The sequence below is a fragment of the Podarcis vaucheri genome (genome assembly GCF_965113315.1).
Source record: "Podarcis vaucheri genome assembly, chromosome: 13".
NCBI lineage: Eukaryota > Metazoa > Chordata > Lepidosauria > Squamata > Lacertidae > Podarcis > Podarcis vaucheri.
The window spans coordinates 48762758-48779167 of NC_138751.1; the positions used below are offsets into that span (position 1 = coordinate 48762758).

Consider the following 16410-nt stretch of genomic DNA (forward strand, 5'->3'; position numbering starts at 1 on the left):
TGTTTTTAATTCTGAATCCTTGCTTGCTCAGACTAGTTATCATAGATACTAGAGCTACAGACTATTTCATCTTCCTGTATTGCCACACCTCTTTTCTGTTCATTGTTTTATTTACTCCAGCTGGAGTAAAGGTGAAAGATGGTTGCAAGTGCTTGAAATATATTTCTAATAAAGAGTTACTGTAGACCCTGGTTCACTGGGATTGTGTTACTTGTTTTCTATATATACCTGGCGCCTTCCTTACATATCTTTAGGCGCCAGAGGAAAACATTCCTCTTCTCCCAGGCCTTTGGCTAATTAAACAATCCGTGGCCTTTTAAAATGGGGAGTGGGATATTATTCTTGCGGAGAAACTGGTAAAATGTGGACTGGATGAGATAACTTGTAGGTGGATTTGTAGCTGGTTGACTGACCAAACCCAAAGAATGCTCAGTAACAGTTCCTCATCATCCTGGGGAATATGTGTCACATGGGGTCCTGCAGGGACCTATGACGGGACTCAAGGCAACTTAAGAAGAATCCCTAATGATTTTCTCAGGAATATCAGAGTCCAATCTCATATCATGCAGCTTTTGAAAGGCGAATGACCAGCCTGCCTTTTCCCTAAAGGAAGGAATCACTCTTCTCTCATTTCCTTCCCTGCAAACATAAGCATAGCACTGCAAAAAACAAGCCCAAGTGAATTCACAGGCTGACATGTAGACAGTGGACAGGAAGAGCGAACCCTAATTACAGTTAAATTTGTAGATTATAAATAAACGCAAATAACTATACAGAAAAGTGACCAAATTCACCAGAGTACTCTGTGGGCAAGACAGGGTTAAATTTTCAAAATCTAAGGTAGCAGGAGTTAGGGTTGTTCTGACCTCTTGTCTTCCGTACCTTTGCAAACTAGGTAATCAGGTGATCTACTTATTTGGTATTTTTGGCCACAAACCAATGAATCAGCAGGTGTACATTAACCAACTAAATCAACATTCCAGCACTAGACAAAGTTTATATCTAAGGGGAAAAAACCAAGATCTTCTAAAGAAGCAGTGCAGGAGAACTGGAAGTCTGTAGATGAAACCAAGAAAGAAGCCAATGAGTTTCAGTTGGGATATGCCTATCTTGCACTATTTATAGGGTTTATCCCTAAAAGCAGTCAAGGACACACAGATTATACATATTCCATGTTAGGCTGCCTATGCATAGCCTGCACATAAAGACAGCAGTCTGCTTATAGTTGCCACTGCAGATCATGTTCAAAGCTTCCTGTAGCACTCAGTAAGAGGAAGTGCACCTGTATGGTATTCTGGGATGGCCAATACAAAACAGCTGAACAGATATTACAGCTAAGATTATATAAATAGAAATTAGTGAAAAATCACATTATGCATGAGAACAAAGAACCATCAATTTTTGAGAACATAGAAATAAAGAAACTGGTTATACTGCTTTAGAACATTCTAAATAGGGATATTCTTGCAATGTATAATTTAAAAAGTTCACCTGGAATCTCCCAGCTGAAAACCCAGACTATAAATTGGAGGGCTCAAAGGTCGTGAGGAAGGATTGTGATAGCAGAAATCAATGCCAGTGGAGACAATTCAGAGTTCAGGAAGTAAAGTGAAGTTAAAACCAGACTCTTCTGGTTGATGTATGCATAAGTCAAGTGATGAGATCACCACATGCTCCAGAAAGATTGGGAGCTTGGGCTCCCAGTGGAATTAGGAAGAGGTTCAAATAATGTGTACTATCATGCGGAAGTAGAAAGGGATTTCATGGGAGGCAGTAAGAATCAGCAAAGGCATGTAAGTTAGGTAAAGAAATGACATCACCCCCTCTTCCTTTTTGCTTAAAGCATTATCTCATCTAATGCAAGAATGAGTCATTCAGGCAGTCATGTCCAATTATCTTGATACAAAGGATGTAGGGTATCACAAGGTACTTACACATGCCTTGTGAACTGTCAATTTAAGTCATCATTTGTTCAACTTCACCGAACAGAAATCATTCTAATTCTGTCTTATATTTAATTCATATAGTCAAGTGCCTTTCTGTTTTGATATGAAATGAGGCTGCCCCAAAATAAGAAAGCTGTTCTACATACTCAGGGAATTCTTTGTGCATGCGCAATGATAAACATTCGTTTCTGTTTTTTAAAATTTGAACATCCAAGAACGTAGATGGCAGTTTAAGCAGATATTTTAAAAAGGAAGTCACTCACACCACTATCTAAGATAGACGGAACTTCCCAGTTCCTTTAGACCGGGGTAGCCAAGTCCCATCAGTCCCAAGCAGCATGGCCAGTTTAGAGGGATGGTGGAAGCTGTAGTCCAGCAACTTGAAGAGGGCTCCACCTTGGCGACCCCTGCTTTAGACACTGTTAACAACTCTCTCCCCTAGGGAACAATTGCTGGAAGAGGCCAAGATCAGTGTCAGAAACTGACATATAAGCTAATCGTCAAATGGTGCCTTAAACCTAGGTTACAGTCGCTACAATGGAATGTCCAGGTGCCTTTACTGCAGCAAACTTTATTATTAAATCTCAAAGCGGTTCACAACACATTAAAACATCAAATAAAACAATACAGAACAAATTCAAGCTTCAAGGAAAATATTTCAGATGCTTCTCTAAGTGAGATTTTGCTTTCCCCATATTTATTTACCTACTGAATTTATATAGCTGCCCCATAGCAGGAGGGCTCCAGGAAGGCAGTGTGGTGTAGTGGTTAGTGTGTCAGACTAGAACCTGGCAGATCAGCATTCAAATCCCCACTCACTTATGAAGATCATAGGGTGACGTTGGGCCAGTCACAGCCCCTTAACCCAGCTAGTCTCCAGACGTGACAGCCCTTTAGATATTTGATGACTATCTTATCTCTGCTCAGTCTCCTCTTTTCCCTCAACTGTGCCTCATAAGGCTTGATTTCCAGACCCTTGACCATCGTGGCTGCTCTCCTTTGCACACATTCTAGCTTGTCACTACCCTTCTTAAATAGTATTGCCCAGAACTGGACACAGAGCTCCAGGTGTGGTCTGACATGGCAGAGTAAAGCGGGACTATTACTTCCCTGGTTCAAAACACTATACTTCTGTTGATGCAGCCTATAATAGCATTAGTTTTGTTTTGTTGGGTTCTTGTTGTTTTGTTGGGTTCTTGCTGCATCACACTGTTAACTTGTTTTAAGCTTGTTGTCTACTAAGGCTCCCTAGATCCTTTTCACATGAACTACTGGCAAGCCAGGTGCCCTCCATGTTAAATTTGTGCAGCGGGTTCTTCTTCCCTATGTGTAGAACCTTATATTTGTCCCTATTTGAATTTGTTTTGTTAGTTTGAGAGCAGTTCTCCAATCTGTTATGGTCATATTGAATCCTGATTCTGTCTTCAGTAGCATTGACTACCCCTCCCAGTTTGGTGCCATCTGCAAATTTGACAAGCATCCTCTCAATACATTCATCAGTGTCATTTATAAAGATGTTGAACAACATGGGGAGAGGTGAAATATGAATAAATATTCCCTCCTCCTCTGGGTGCCTCTGCAAAATGAATGGTGTCAGAGAGGCTCACCTAGCACCTATTTTGTCTTGTGGGTGGGCTTTTCAGTCCTAAAAGATGTTTGGGGCATTGTGATACCGCACTATTTTTTTTTTCCCTTTCTAGTTTTACTTTGGTTTTATTCTGCAGCTTTTTTATTCTGCTTTAAATTTTTTGTTTGCTTTATTTGTTTGCTAAATAGTGTTAACTGTTACTGTAAACTGCCTAAAGAACACTTGTTGAGTGCTATGTAATAAATATTGAGAATGTCTGTGCATATAAAAGCTATTGCAGATTCCAATACACAACACACAAACTGGCATTTCCATCCATGCCAAGCTAAAGGTGGAGGAAGTACCGGTAGCTAAAAATGAATATTCACAATTTACGGTAGACATGTAAAATGTATAGTAGACATTTACAGTAGACATGTAAAATGTATAGTAGACATTTACAGTAGACATGTAAAAGACAAACTATGAAGATTAAGCTACAAATTATTATTGCATTGTGCCCCACATTTGGTACAAAATATGTTTGTGTCCTGGTTGCCATTATATGTATTTCTGTTCTAATGCTTTGTAGGTATTTGGGAATAAGATGATAATTCCTTCCTTGGATGGGGACCTTTTTCAATGGGATCGTGACAGAGAAAGCATGGAAGCTGTTCCTTTCACTGTGGAATCTCTTCTCGAATCATCATACAAATTTGGAGATGATGTTGTCCTGGTTGGAGGGAAGTCCTTGACAACATATGGGCTGAGCTCATATTCAGGAAAGGTAAAAAGGTTCTTACTGACGATAGACTTTTTCTTACATATTTGCAAGAGAGCACATCAAAATATATCATGTACTCAGCGCCAGATAGTACTGACCCATTTTACGTCTGGCTATCAGCTGCATAATCTTAATAAAAGCTGTATGTATATGGAAATTTACCAATTTCCCAGAAAGACATTCTCACTTAGTCCAGATGGAGCAAGGTAAGCTTCACTGAAATTGATGAGGCTACTTATGCACTTACTTAGCTACTGCTTAAAGATGATTTGTTATATAATTTCTTATGGAATAACCTGTATGGAACCAGGGTTATTGTAGTAGCATTTCTTGCCCTTGTGTTTCCCTAGTATCATACCAGGCAGGGCTCCCACCAAAATCCTCCAGGAGAGGAGGGCTGAGTGGCTGGATCTTGCTCAGGGATCTTGCACAGGGAAGTGGGGCTGAGCAGTTTCCCTGTACCACAGCTCACTCCACTCAGCAGAAGTTGAGGGAGAAGGGAAGAGGAGGTGGGAAAGCCAGCTCCTTTTGCTGGCAGATGTCTGGATCCAACTTCATATTTCACATAAGGCCTCAGTTTTAATCTCACATACAAGGTGGATTGAGGCAAGCCATTCTCTCTCTGAATTTCAGCGCTATGTGTAATACAGTGGTACCTCGGGTTAAGTACTTAATTCGTTTCGGAGGTCCGTTCTTAACCTGAAACTGTTCTTAACCTGAAGCACCACTTTAGCTAATGGAGCCTCCTGCTGCCGCCGTGCCGCCGGAGCACGATTTCTGTTCTCATCCTGAAGCAAAGTTCTTAACCCGAGATACTGTTTTTGGGTTAGCGGAGTCTGTAACCTGAAGCGTATGTAACCCGAGGTACCACTGTATACAGTAACAATGTTGGCCCACCTTCAAGTTTTCTAGGTCTTACAGAGGTTGGCTTATTTTTACAAATTTCTATTCTGCTTCCAAGATGTATTATTTTTATTTTATTTTATTCTATTTCTATTTCCTATTTCTATTTCTAAGCCACCAGGGGGCAGGGTGGTTGTTTAAATGTATTACTTGCCTTTCATCCTTGAGCCTCAGGACAGGTTATAACAATTTAAAATATAACATTAAAAGCAGCTTAAAGTGACCTACAGCCAGAAAAATAGAGTGACTCCTTAAAATTGACATCCCTGGTTTCAAAGGCAGGGGGAAAGAGGTATGTCTTCAGCATTCACCGAAAACTGTACAGTGAAGTTGCCAGACACACCACTGTCGAGAGGGTGCTCCACAAACTTGGGGCTGCCACAGAGAATGCAGTCTCCCAGACTACAGCCACCCACCGCCAATCTTAACAGCCAAGAGCAGTGATGGCCAAACTTGGCCCTCCAGCTGTTTTGGGACTACAATTCCCATCATCCCTGGCCACTGGTCCTGTTAGCTAGGGATGATGGGAGTTGTAGTCCCAAAACAGCTGGAGAGCCTAATTTGGCCATCACTGGCCAAGAGGGTCTGTAGCAAAGAAGGCAGTTTTTCAAATATTTGGGGCCTAAATTATTTAGGGATTTAAAAAGGTAGCTTGAGCACCTTGAATTGTGCCGGCAACCAATGCAGCTGTTTTAAAACAGGATTCTGTGCAATCTAAAGGAACTCCAGCCAGTAATTGGCTGTTGCAGTTTGGACCAACTGAAATTTCTGAGTTGCCTTCAAGGGCAGCCCCATGTAGAGCACATTGCACATCCAGTACAATAGAAACCCAATGATAGCATCAAAATAGTAGCTCTCTCCAACTTCCATGCATTTAAACATAGCAACAATAATTGCCTATGTGATGGGCATAGCCTGTTTTTAATGCTAAGTATTATTTTGGTGAATTTTTATATTAGTTGTCAACTTTTCCTCAGTATTGTTTTGTGTATGGAATCCATTTTTACATCTCTGGGTACAAATATAATGGGAAGGTGAGAGCAAAATGGAGTGGAGTCACACTTTTTGCATGATTAGTAAATAGAAGGATATACTGAAAATACTATGTCTGATCCTTTAAGACTTCTCTTTCTTGTTCAGGTGAAGTATATCTGCTCTGCCATGGGCTGTCGTCGCTGGGATGAAGACGAGATGGAACAGGAAGATATTCTTCTTTTACATCGAACTCAGAAAACTGTTCGTGCTGTTGGGCCCCGCAGCGGCAATGAGAAGTACGGACACGCATAGTATATGAGATTTGTACATAATTTCTGCAACAGAAGGTGCATTGTCAGATTGTTGCCCTTTGAAGAGTTCATGTTCTTTCTTACTCCAACAATTTAGAAGGAATCTGACATGTCTAGTTTTTATGAAGATGCTTGAATTTGCTCTCTCTTTCCTTTACCCAGAAGACATTGAATTCTGATAGATTTTACTATTTTCACAACAATGTAGTAACTAGGAGAAGGTTGCCCAGTGTCCTGATGTATTTTGCAGGTACCAGCTGGGAGGAACTGGAGGGATATGCTGCCTGCATTGATGCCCTAAGGCAGGGGTGGGGGACTGAATCTTGATGATGATGTCAGGTGACTGACACTTGTCAAAGTTCAAAGGAGGTTGCTGTAACTCTATTCACATTATAGCAACCTCCTTTGAAGACGCAGAGAAGCTGTTTGTTTTCAAACGTGCTTTGGCCTTGGGCTTGCCAATCAGAAGGTTCGAATCCCCGTGATGGGGTGAGTTCCCGTTGCTCAGTCCCAGCTCCTGTCAACCTAGCAGTTCGAAAGCACGTCAAAGTGCAAGTAGATAAATAGGTACCGCTCCGGTGGGAAGGTAAACGGCATTTCCGTGTGCTGCTCTGGTTTCGCCAGTAGCGGCTTAGTCATGCTGGCCACATGACCCGGAAAAACTGTCTGCGGACAAATGCCGGCTCCCTCGGCCAGTAAAGCGAGATGAGCCCCACAGTCGTTTGCAACTGGACTTAACTGTCAGGGGTCCTTTACCTTTGGCGCAAAAGTACTGCTTTTCCCTTCTTCCTTTATCAACCACCCAGTCTGTGGAAAAGATTTGTGTGAAGTCAAAAGCTTGTGTACTGTGTTACAAGATAACATGCTTTACTACAACAGTGCAAAATAGGCTTACATTACCGTATTTTTCGGCCCATGGGGCGCATCAAGTTTTTTTTGGGGGAAATAAAGGGGAAAAAATTTATTTCCCCCACAGGCGCTTGTGGGGCCGGCAGCGGGGAGAAGCGCTCTTCTCCCCGCAGCCCGCCTTCAGATCAGGTCCGGGGACAGCGGGGAGACGCGCTGCACCTCCCCACTGTTCCCGGAGCTTGTGGGGCTGGCGGCGGGGTCTCCCCGCCGTCAGCCTCCAAACCACTTCGGGAGACAGCGGGGTGGCGGCGTTCCGCCTCCTTCTGTCCCCCGACCTTGTGGGGCTGGCGCTGGGGCTCTCCTGAAGCCTGGAGAGTGAGAGGGGTCGGTGTGCACCAACCCCTCTTGCTCTCCAGGCTTCAGCAAAAGCCTGCATTCGCCCCATAGGACGCACACACACTTCCCCTTCATTTTTGGTGGGGAAAAAGTGCATCCTATAGGGCGAAAAGTACGGTACTTTAGAAATACCATGTTGTCTCCTTTTACATATTATAAAAACTGGATTGATTTGCAGTCACGGTCGTCATCTTCTCTTTTTTTAACTTAAAGGTGGAATTTTAGTGTTGGTCACTTTGAACTGCGCTATGTTCCAGACACTGAAAAGAGAATGGGATTTCTTGAAGGCAATTTAAAACCAAATCTAAACAAAGAAGATTCTAAAATAATTTCAGATGTGGAAGAGCAGGAGGCTGTAATGAAGGATACAGTGATAAAGGTCTCAGTAGCCGACTGGAAGGTGATGGCATTTAATAAGCAGGGAGGACATCTGGAATGGGAATACCAGGTACTAAAGATGGTAACATCTTGACACTTTCTAGAAATACTACAGCATTGCCAAAAATACCTTGCATCTTTCTGGAATTTGAGGCTTTTAAAAATGTTTTTCTTTTGTAATATGTTCATTTTTTGAGTTCATTAAAAGCTGTGCTCTTAAAAGATTTGGTATTACCGAGAAAATGCATTGAACTGATTTTCAAATATTCATACTTTATCTGCAGTTTTGCACACCTGTTGCTTCTGCCTGGCTGGTTAAGGATGGCAAGGTAATTCCAATTAGCCTCTTTGATGACACAAGCTACACCTCCAATAGTGATGTCTTAGAAGATGAAGAAGACATAGTGGAAGCTGCTCGAGGAGCTACAGAGTCCAGTGTCTATTTAGGTACAGTACCAACTTTCAACACAAGATATAATCTTTGCATTGTCCAAACCCTTAGTAGACAGCTTCTTGATTTTTCTTTTCTTTTTAGGTGGGTATAATTAATTTAAGTGTTTCAGCAAAAGCCAAAGAACAACATGGTAGATATCTAAAGTATTGTGTGTTTTGCTTTGGCAGTGGAATATTTGTTGCATCAGTGCATTATTCTTGACAAAAAAGCCATCCATCAATTCAATATGAACTATGCATTTTCATCCTGATCCTGTGCATGTTTACTCAGAACTAAATTCTGTTTAATTCAGTGGGATCTCATTTCTAGTAAATGTTGGATGTTAAGTACGACGTTAGCTTATTATTGCAGCTGGAGTTACTAAGCAATGTAAAGTACTGTCCCATTATATGCACAAATAGTATGATTTTAACTAAACCCACAAATAGAGAGTAGTTCGATTAGAGTAGGCCTTTTCTCTGTTGTCGGTGAATTGCTGATAAGACTTAATGTTTGCCATAGACATGACGTCTTATAAAGTATCTGTCCTTCACTCGCTCTTATTTTCCAGAGTTTCCCCTACTCCTACAGTGGGTGGCTTTCATTCTTTCTAGTGAATTGAAATTCAGAAATATTTGTCTGTGCTTCCAACCTTCCACTACTATGTGCACATTCCTGAAAATTAATAAATGAGACTGCTAGATTTTGTTGTAACTAACTTCTTGACCATCTGTCAAAATTCATTTGGCCTTGGGCTGAAGCATGCAATGTTGCAGTAGTGTTTACTTGTATTTTTATCTCTGGCTTTTCTTATAAATAATGAACCAATCCTCAGAGCTCATGAGTCATGAAGTTGTGAGCTCACCGATTGTCCTTCTTTGGAAGAGGGTGACATCCTGGATAGGGTGGTTCCTTCCAATTGGATTTTGGGGGGATTTAACAACTAAGGCAAGTGGAGTCTCCAGTGGTTGCTTCAGTTTTATACTTCTGCAGTTTTTCTTGCTTAAAAGCTGCATAGAGCAAGAATGTTAAATAGCTGCTAGGTTATGAAAATGATTCCATTTCTTAATTCGTTTCTTGTACATGTTTCGTATTCTTAGGTGCCGTATTTTTCCGTGTATAAGACTAGGTTTCCCCCCTAAAAAATAATGTCAATAATTAGGGGGCGTCTTATACTCTGGACCATCTCCCCCTCTTTTCTTAAATTTGAGTCCCACAAAATAGGGGGTATCTTATACATGGGGGTGTCTTATAGACGGAAAAATATGGTAGGTAGATGTAATAATATCATCTTACAATGTAGGCAGTGCATCTTTTGCATTGCTCTAGAATTCACGCATTTGTATTCTCTTCCCCTCTATTCTTAAAGGTGCACACAAGTAAAATGATAATCCCTGAGATAAATAATGATCTGTGGTTTATTATGCAGGAATGTACAAAGGCCAGCTGTACCTTCAGTCATCAGTCAGAATTTCTGATAAGTTCCCAACCAACCCTAAAGCTTTGGAGTCCAGAAATGATAATGCTGTTATCCCTTTGCCTGTCATCAAGTGGAAACCATTGATTCGTAAGTGATGTTCCTAGGATTATCCTTTTTTTTCAGATTGGAAGGTTATAGGCAATAATATTGATAGAGAGTTTTATTACTGTTTTCAAAAGTATATCTCGAACATAGTTGATACGAGAAGTCTGATTACTGATGGTGGGGTGTCACGAAACTGCACTCCGAGTGGATTCAAGTGTTTCGTTGAAACTAATTCAAAGCTTTACATCAAGTGTGGGAACCCTTGGCCCTCCAGACATTGCTCTACTACGACAACTCCCATCAGCCCCAGCAACCTTGGCCAATGGCCAAGAATGATGGGAGTTGTAGTCCAGCAACATCTATAGGTTCACATGCTCCCCACACTTGCTTTACATAAAAGCTACATTTACCGGAATACTTCTAAATATTTTAAGACATGACACAGCATGGCAAATTATTTTCTAACCTTGTTTACATTTTGAGTGGTGGGAGGAAATGAAAGCACTGAAAAAGTGCTGGGAATTTTAGCATGCCTGCAAAGCTGTGCTTTGCATTTATTTGTTAATTCATTCTAAGGATAGCCATCTGAAAAAAGTTAATTGCAACTTTAATTTCTGATATTAGACTGTATATTGCTCATTCCAAAGAGCCAACTTAGCTGGCATTATATTTATTCATTAGGTTACTAATTTCAGTACATAAGGCATTTCTAAAAATGGAGGATTTTCCACAGAAAAACTATCACTGCTTATTGAGCTTTCCAGCTGAGGCGTTTTAACGATTGTCAGGTGTACGTTTTTTCTGGCAATAGAAAAACTTGAAATTCATAGAACAGGAGTAAGGAACCTCCAGCCTGCAGGCCAGGTGTCTGCCAGGTGATCCAAATTTGGCTTGCAAGGCAATCCCCCCCCCCAAAGCCCCCAACTACACCCACCTGTCAATCAGTCACCTGACTGGTGAGTTTCAGTCCTGCTTGGTGCTGCTTTACTAGTATTTTCCCAGTGGGGAATGTGCTAGCAAAGCTGACTGTCTCTCTCCACCGTCAGGTCAACTTTCCAGGGTGGGCAGGACCACCCACTTGTCAGTTACCTGTCATCATGATGTGGTACCTGTCTAATGGGGGGGGGGGGCAACTCCCATCTCTTGCGGGGGTGCAATTAATGCCAGCACCGTCCGTTAAGAGTTTGGGTGTAATCTTTGACACCTCCCTTTCCATGGCTCCTTACCTCTCTCGCCCTGACCTAGCCACTGTGATCCATGTGACGGTCACCTCCAGTCTGGATTATTGTAACTCGCTCTACGTGGGGCTGCCCTTGAGACTGACCCAGAAACTCCAGCGGGTGCAGAATGCCGCGGCGAGACTCCTTACGGGGTCCTTGCTGCGAGATCACATTCACCTGGTGCTATACCAGCTGCATTGGCTCCCGGTGGAGTACAGGATCAGGTTTGAGGTGCTGGTTTTAACTTTTAAAACCCTATACGGCCTAGGACCCTTGCACCTACGGGACTGCCTCTCCTGGTATGTCCCACAGAGGAATTTACGGTCTTCAAATAAAAACATCTTGAAGATCCCAGGCCACAGAGAGGTTAGGCTGGCCTCAACTAGAGCCAGGGCTTTTTCGGCTGTGGCTCCGATCTGGTGGAACACTCTGTCACAAGAGACTAGGGCCCTGCGGGACTTGACATCTTTCCTCAGGGCCTGCAAGACAGAGCTGTTCCACCAGGCCTTTGGTCAGGGCACAGCCTGACTCCCTCCTTTGGCAAGCTGCACAGAGCTCTGGCCCAGTGGTTGCCATCAGTTTGATTTGAGTTAATTTTATAATGAATGATTTTGGTATGTTGTACTATTTTATTGTTGTAAGCTGCCCTGAGCCCGGCTTCGGCTGGGGAGGGCGGGATATAAATAAATTTTATTATTATTATTATTATTATTATTATTATTATTATTATTATTATGTTGGTCCTCAGTGTGGAGGAAGATGAAGATCTGGCCCACCAGGCCAAAAAGGTTCCTCACCCCTGCTCTGGATGATGGTAGCCATTTCTAGAAGCACTATTTAGGATTTCTGAAAGGTTTTATGCCTGCAGGAATGCTCATTCAAATGTAATGTGTGAAACAGACTCACTCTGAAAATTATGCGTTGTTTCTAGATTCTCCTTCTAGAACTCCTGTGCTGGTGGGATCAGATGAGTTTGACAAATGTCTCAGCAATGACAAGTTTTCCCATGAAGAATACAGTAATGGTGCCCTTTCCGTCCTGCAGTATCCCTATGGTGTGTGTGAGCTATGCTTTGTTTTCATCCATGGTTTTGATAGGTGAAAACCCTAGCTCCTTTTTATACTTACAGTAACAAAACCTAGTTGAAATAAATCATAGTATCTGTGGAACCCTAATTGTTAGCCCCTAAATAAATTGAGATGGCTGTCTTCTGAATACAGTGGTACTTCAGGTTACATACGCTTCAGGTTACAGACGCTTCAGGTTACAGACTCCGCTAACTCAGAAATAGTACTTTGGGTTAAGAACTTTGCTTCAGGATGTAAACAAAAATCGTGCAGCAGCGGCGTGGCCCCATTAGCTAAAGTGGTGCTTCAGGTTAAGAACAGTTTCAGGTTAAGAACGGACCTCCAGAATGAATTAAGTTCCTAAGCCGAGGTACCACTGTACTGGAAGAGTTTGTCAGCCCTATAGAGAACCTCAGCCCAAGGAGGCTTTCTGCATCATTCTTGAAGAGCAGCCTCCATTGCAAAACCCATCTTGAAAGGAAGGAGAGCCACGAGGAAAGTCCACAGGTTCAATCCCTGGTATCTCCAGTTAGGACTAAGAGAGACCTAAAATCCAGGAAAGCCTTCCATTTAGCATAGACCAAGTGTGGGGAACTGTTAGCCCTCCAGATGTTGCAGAACTACAATTCCCATCATGCTAGCTGGTTGTAGCTCAGAAACATACAGAGGGCCAAAGATTCCCCAGTCTACTTGCTGTAGACTGTACTGAACCAAAAGGACCAATGGTTTGACTTGGTAGCTTTCTATGAGGTTTCAAAAATCTTCTACTATGGTATAGAGCAGGGGTGGCCAACTCTCAAGAGACTGCAATCTACTTTCAGAATTAAAAACTGGCAGTGATCTACAGTGAACTGGGGGGTTCAGCTCAAAGTTGTGGAGCTTTTTTTAGGGAGGAGGAAAGCCCCATTTTTTAAAAAGCTTTTTGGCGGGGAGAGTTCTCTTTTGGGGGGGTTAAAGGCAAGGGGCAAAGTCACTCACAAAAACATCGTTATGGATCAGAACAGCAGCACTGAGAAACCTATTCTCTTCCCTTACAGAGATCATACAACAATGGAGGGCAGGGCGAGGGGGTGTGACAGGAGTCAGTTTTAGCAACTCTAAGGAAAGGGAGCCAGAGATCGGCCGCGATCTACCAAAACCCCACGGGGATCTACCAGTAGATCGCTATCGACTTCTTGAACATCCCTGGTATAGAGAGTCACTGTTCAAAGGGCAAAATATCAAAATTCTCACTGGATTTGCCTAAAGTTGGACATATTCTTTAGATTCTAGCCAGTGTCTTTGGCCACTACATGGGGTTTTCACTGGTCAACAACATTTGAAAGGGGAAATTTTATTTATCGAAAGATTAGTACTACCTGGTGGTTTGTAGATTTACGAAAACATTCTTATACCCTTTGTTCATTTTTAAAAAAATATAGATAACGGTTATTTTTTGCCCTACTACACTCGAGAGAGGCACAGACGAAGCACCCAGATCACTGTGAGATTTGCTGACATGAACTATCCACAAAACATCCGCAAAAAAGATCCAGTTCTACTTCTGCACTGGTGGAAAGAAATCATTAGCACCATCATATTATGCATTGTGGCCACAACTTTTATTGTGCGTAGACTTTTCCATCCGCATGTTCGCAATCGAGTAAGTAGAGTGAATCGATTCTTGAAGTGTAACTGCATGTTTTCCCTTTTGAGGCTTTTCATGTTTTAGATTGCATTTATTCAAGTAATGAAATGCAGCGCTTATGAACTTAATACGAGCTTGCTTTGGTTTCACATAAATCAGTAGGTTGTCATAAGAACTGACTACTAGATTGTCTCAGGCACTTGTCCTGATCATTACTTTTAATAGAAATTTATACAACCAGGTAGTTACATCCAGAGCAAGAACTTCCCTTTGAAGCTGTGCTTTGAAGCTTCCACATTGCAGTTGCAATGGTCATGTTTTCGCAGTTCTAGATGTAGTGAACTCTTTACCTTCCTCTTTTCTAATTATCTGACAAACGGTTGTACAGCGTCTAGAGTTTGAGGCAGTTTATAAATGATAAAATGTTATTCCAGGTGTCAAGCACGTGGCAATTGCCATGTGCAGTTACGATTTACCCGAGATTGTGAATGATGACACCACTCCCTCGGTGCCTATCCCATCTTGCAGCTTAGTTACTTTTAATTATTTAAAGGTTTTCAAGGCTTCAACAAGCCTCTGCTGTGTCACTGCAGAGTGGAAAAGCTCATTTACTATTAGAAGGGTGTGGAAAAATGTTGTTAGCAAACTATTGCTTTGTCCTCAAAGCAACTCCCTGCCATGTCATGCAGGAAGTTACTGTTACCTAAAACAACCTCCAAATGTTAGCTTATGAAGATCATGTCCCTTCTCTCTCCCCTCCCCCAATTTTTGTGTGTGGTGACCAGGATGTAGCACTACCTTTTTAAATTTTGTTCTTCCATCCTTGTCAATAAAGTTAGTATTGAGCTGCCTCAGTTATAAACAGTCTGTTCCTATCTCAGCAGCGGAAGGAGTCTGAAACTCAGTGTCAGACGGACAGTAAATATGAACCTGCAGTTGGACAGGCTAAAGATAACAGCTGGGGAGACTTTCAGAACTCGGGATATGTGTCAAGGTAAAAGCAATTACTTTTCTCTCCCTCTCTTCTGTGCACCATTTGGAATGTAATGGACTTGCATTCTTTCTGAGTCCCTCTTTCCAAAAGCAATTCTCCTTCTCTGTAAAACTCAACAAGCCATCCCCCAAACTCGGGGGAGCTTTAAAAGCAGCCTCCTACATAGCACAAGGTACAGTTTTTAAGAGGAAATAAATAGAAAGTGGGGACGCGGGTGGCGCTGTGGGCTAAAGCCTCAGCGCCTAGGGCTTGCCGATCGAAAGGTCGGCAGTTCGAATCCCCGCGGCGGGGTGCGCTCCCGCTGCTCGGTCCCAGCGCCTGCCAACCTAGCAGTTCGAAAGCACCCCCGGGGGCAAGTAGATAAATAGGTACCGCTTACCAGCGGGAAGGTAAACGGCGTTCCGTGTGCGGCTCTGGCCACGTGACCCGGAAGTGTCTCCGGACAGCGCTGGCCCCCGGCCAATAGATGTGAGATGGGCGCACAAACCCCAGAGTCTGGCAAGACTGGCCCGTTCGGGCAGGGGTACCTTTACCTTTACCTTTAAATAGAAAGTATATGTTATGGCGCTGTGGGTTAAACCACAGAGCCTAGGATTTGCTAATCAGAAGGTCGGTGGTTTGAATCCCCGTGATGGGGTGAGCTCCCATTGTTCGGTCCCTGCTCCTGCCCACCTAGCAGTTTGAAAGCACATCAAACTGCAAGTAGATAAATAGGTACTGCTCCAGTGGGAAGGTAAACGGCGTTTCCGTGCGCTGCTCTGGTTCGCCAGAAGTGGCTTAGTCATGCTGGCCACATGACCCAGAAGCTGTTCACCGGCTCCCTTGGCCAATAAAGCGAGATGAGCGCCACAACCCCAGAGTCGGCCACGACTGGACCTAGCGGTCAGGGGTCCTTTACCTTTAAGTGGAAAGTGTATGCCTCTCTGTTGTTGTGGCTCTGAAACATGGAGTTGGTGCTGTTGGAGGCTTCCTTACTTAAAAGATGCCGTTTGCGTGGAAAGGGTTTCCTTAAATAAATAAATAAAATGCTCTAGTTGCCAGAAGATGTTACATTGGAGTACAGCGTGGTAGGTTTTAGCTCAGTGATAAGAGCACATGCATTGTGAGCAGAAGGCCCCAGATTCTCCAGTTAGGGCTGGGCAGGACTGCTGTATGAAACCCTGGAGAGCTGCTCTGAGTCATTGTCAACAGATAAAGGTAAAGGACCCCTGGACGGTTAAGTCCAGTCAAATGTGACTATGGGGTGCGGCGCTCATCTCGCTTCAACAATACCCAGCTGGACATAGTAATGGGCTGATACGGTGTAAGGAATCTTCCTATGTTTTAAGAGGAATATTTGGCAGAATGTACTTATACCACTGTTGTGTTCAAAAGTAAACCAAAATACGTCTAGTACAGTGGTATTTCTACTTACGGGCGCAATCCGTTCCAGGGT

The 16410-nt window shown here is 42.8% G+C and overlaps 1 protein-coding gene across 2 annotated transcripts in view; it reads left to right on the top strand.

Annotated features, from left to right (window-relative positions):
* Positions 1-16410, top strand: part of EIF2AK3 (eukaryotic translation initiation factor 2 alpha kinase 3) — a 42887-nt gene that overhangs the window by 10233 nt on the left and 16244 nt on the right. Inside the window, exons 3-10 of one of the 2 annotated variants that reach the window (XM_082194734.1) lie at positions 4106-4300; positions 6341-6471; positions 7945-8179; positions 8394-8556; positions 9972-10109; positions 12219-12341; positions 13776-13996; positions 14866-14975. In XM_082194734.1, the coding sequence (XP_082050860.1) occupies positions 4121-4300; positions 6341-6471; positions 7945-8179; positions 8394-8556; positions 9972-10109; positions 12219-12341; positions 13776-13996; positions 14866-14975 (1301 nt within the window). In that variant the 5' untranslated portion in view covers positions 4106-4120. Of the gene's footprint in view, positions 1-4105; positions 4301-6340; positions 6472-7944; positions 8180-8393; positions 8557-9971; positions 10110-12218; positions 12342-13775; positions 13997-14862; positions 14976-16410 lie in introns of both variants that reach the window. The other variant, XM_082194733.1, reaches the window with a different exon arrangement.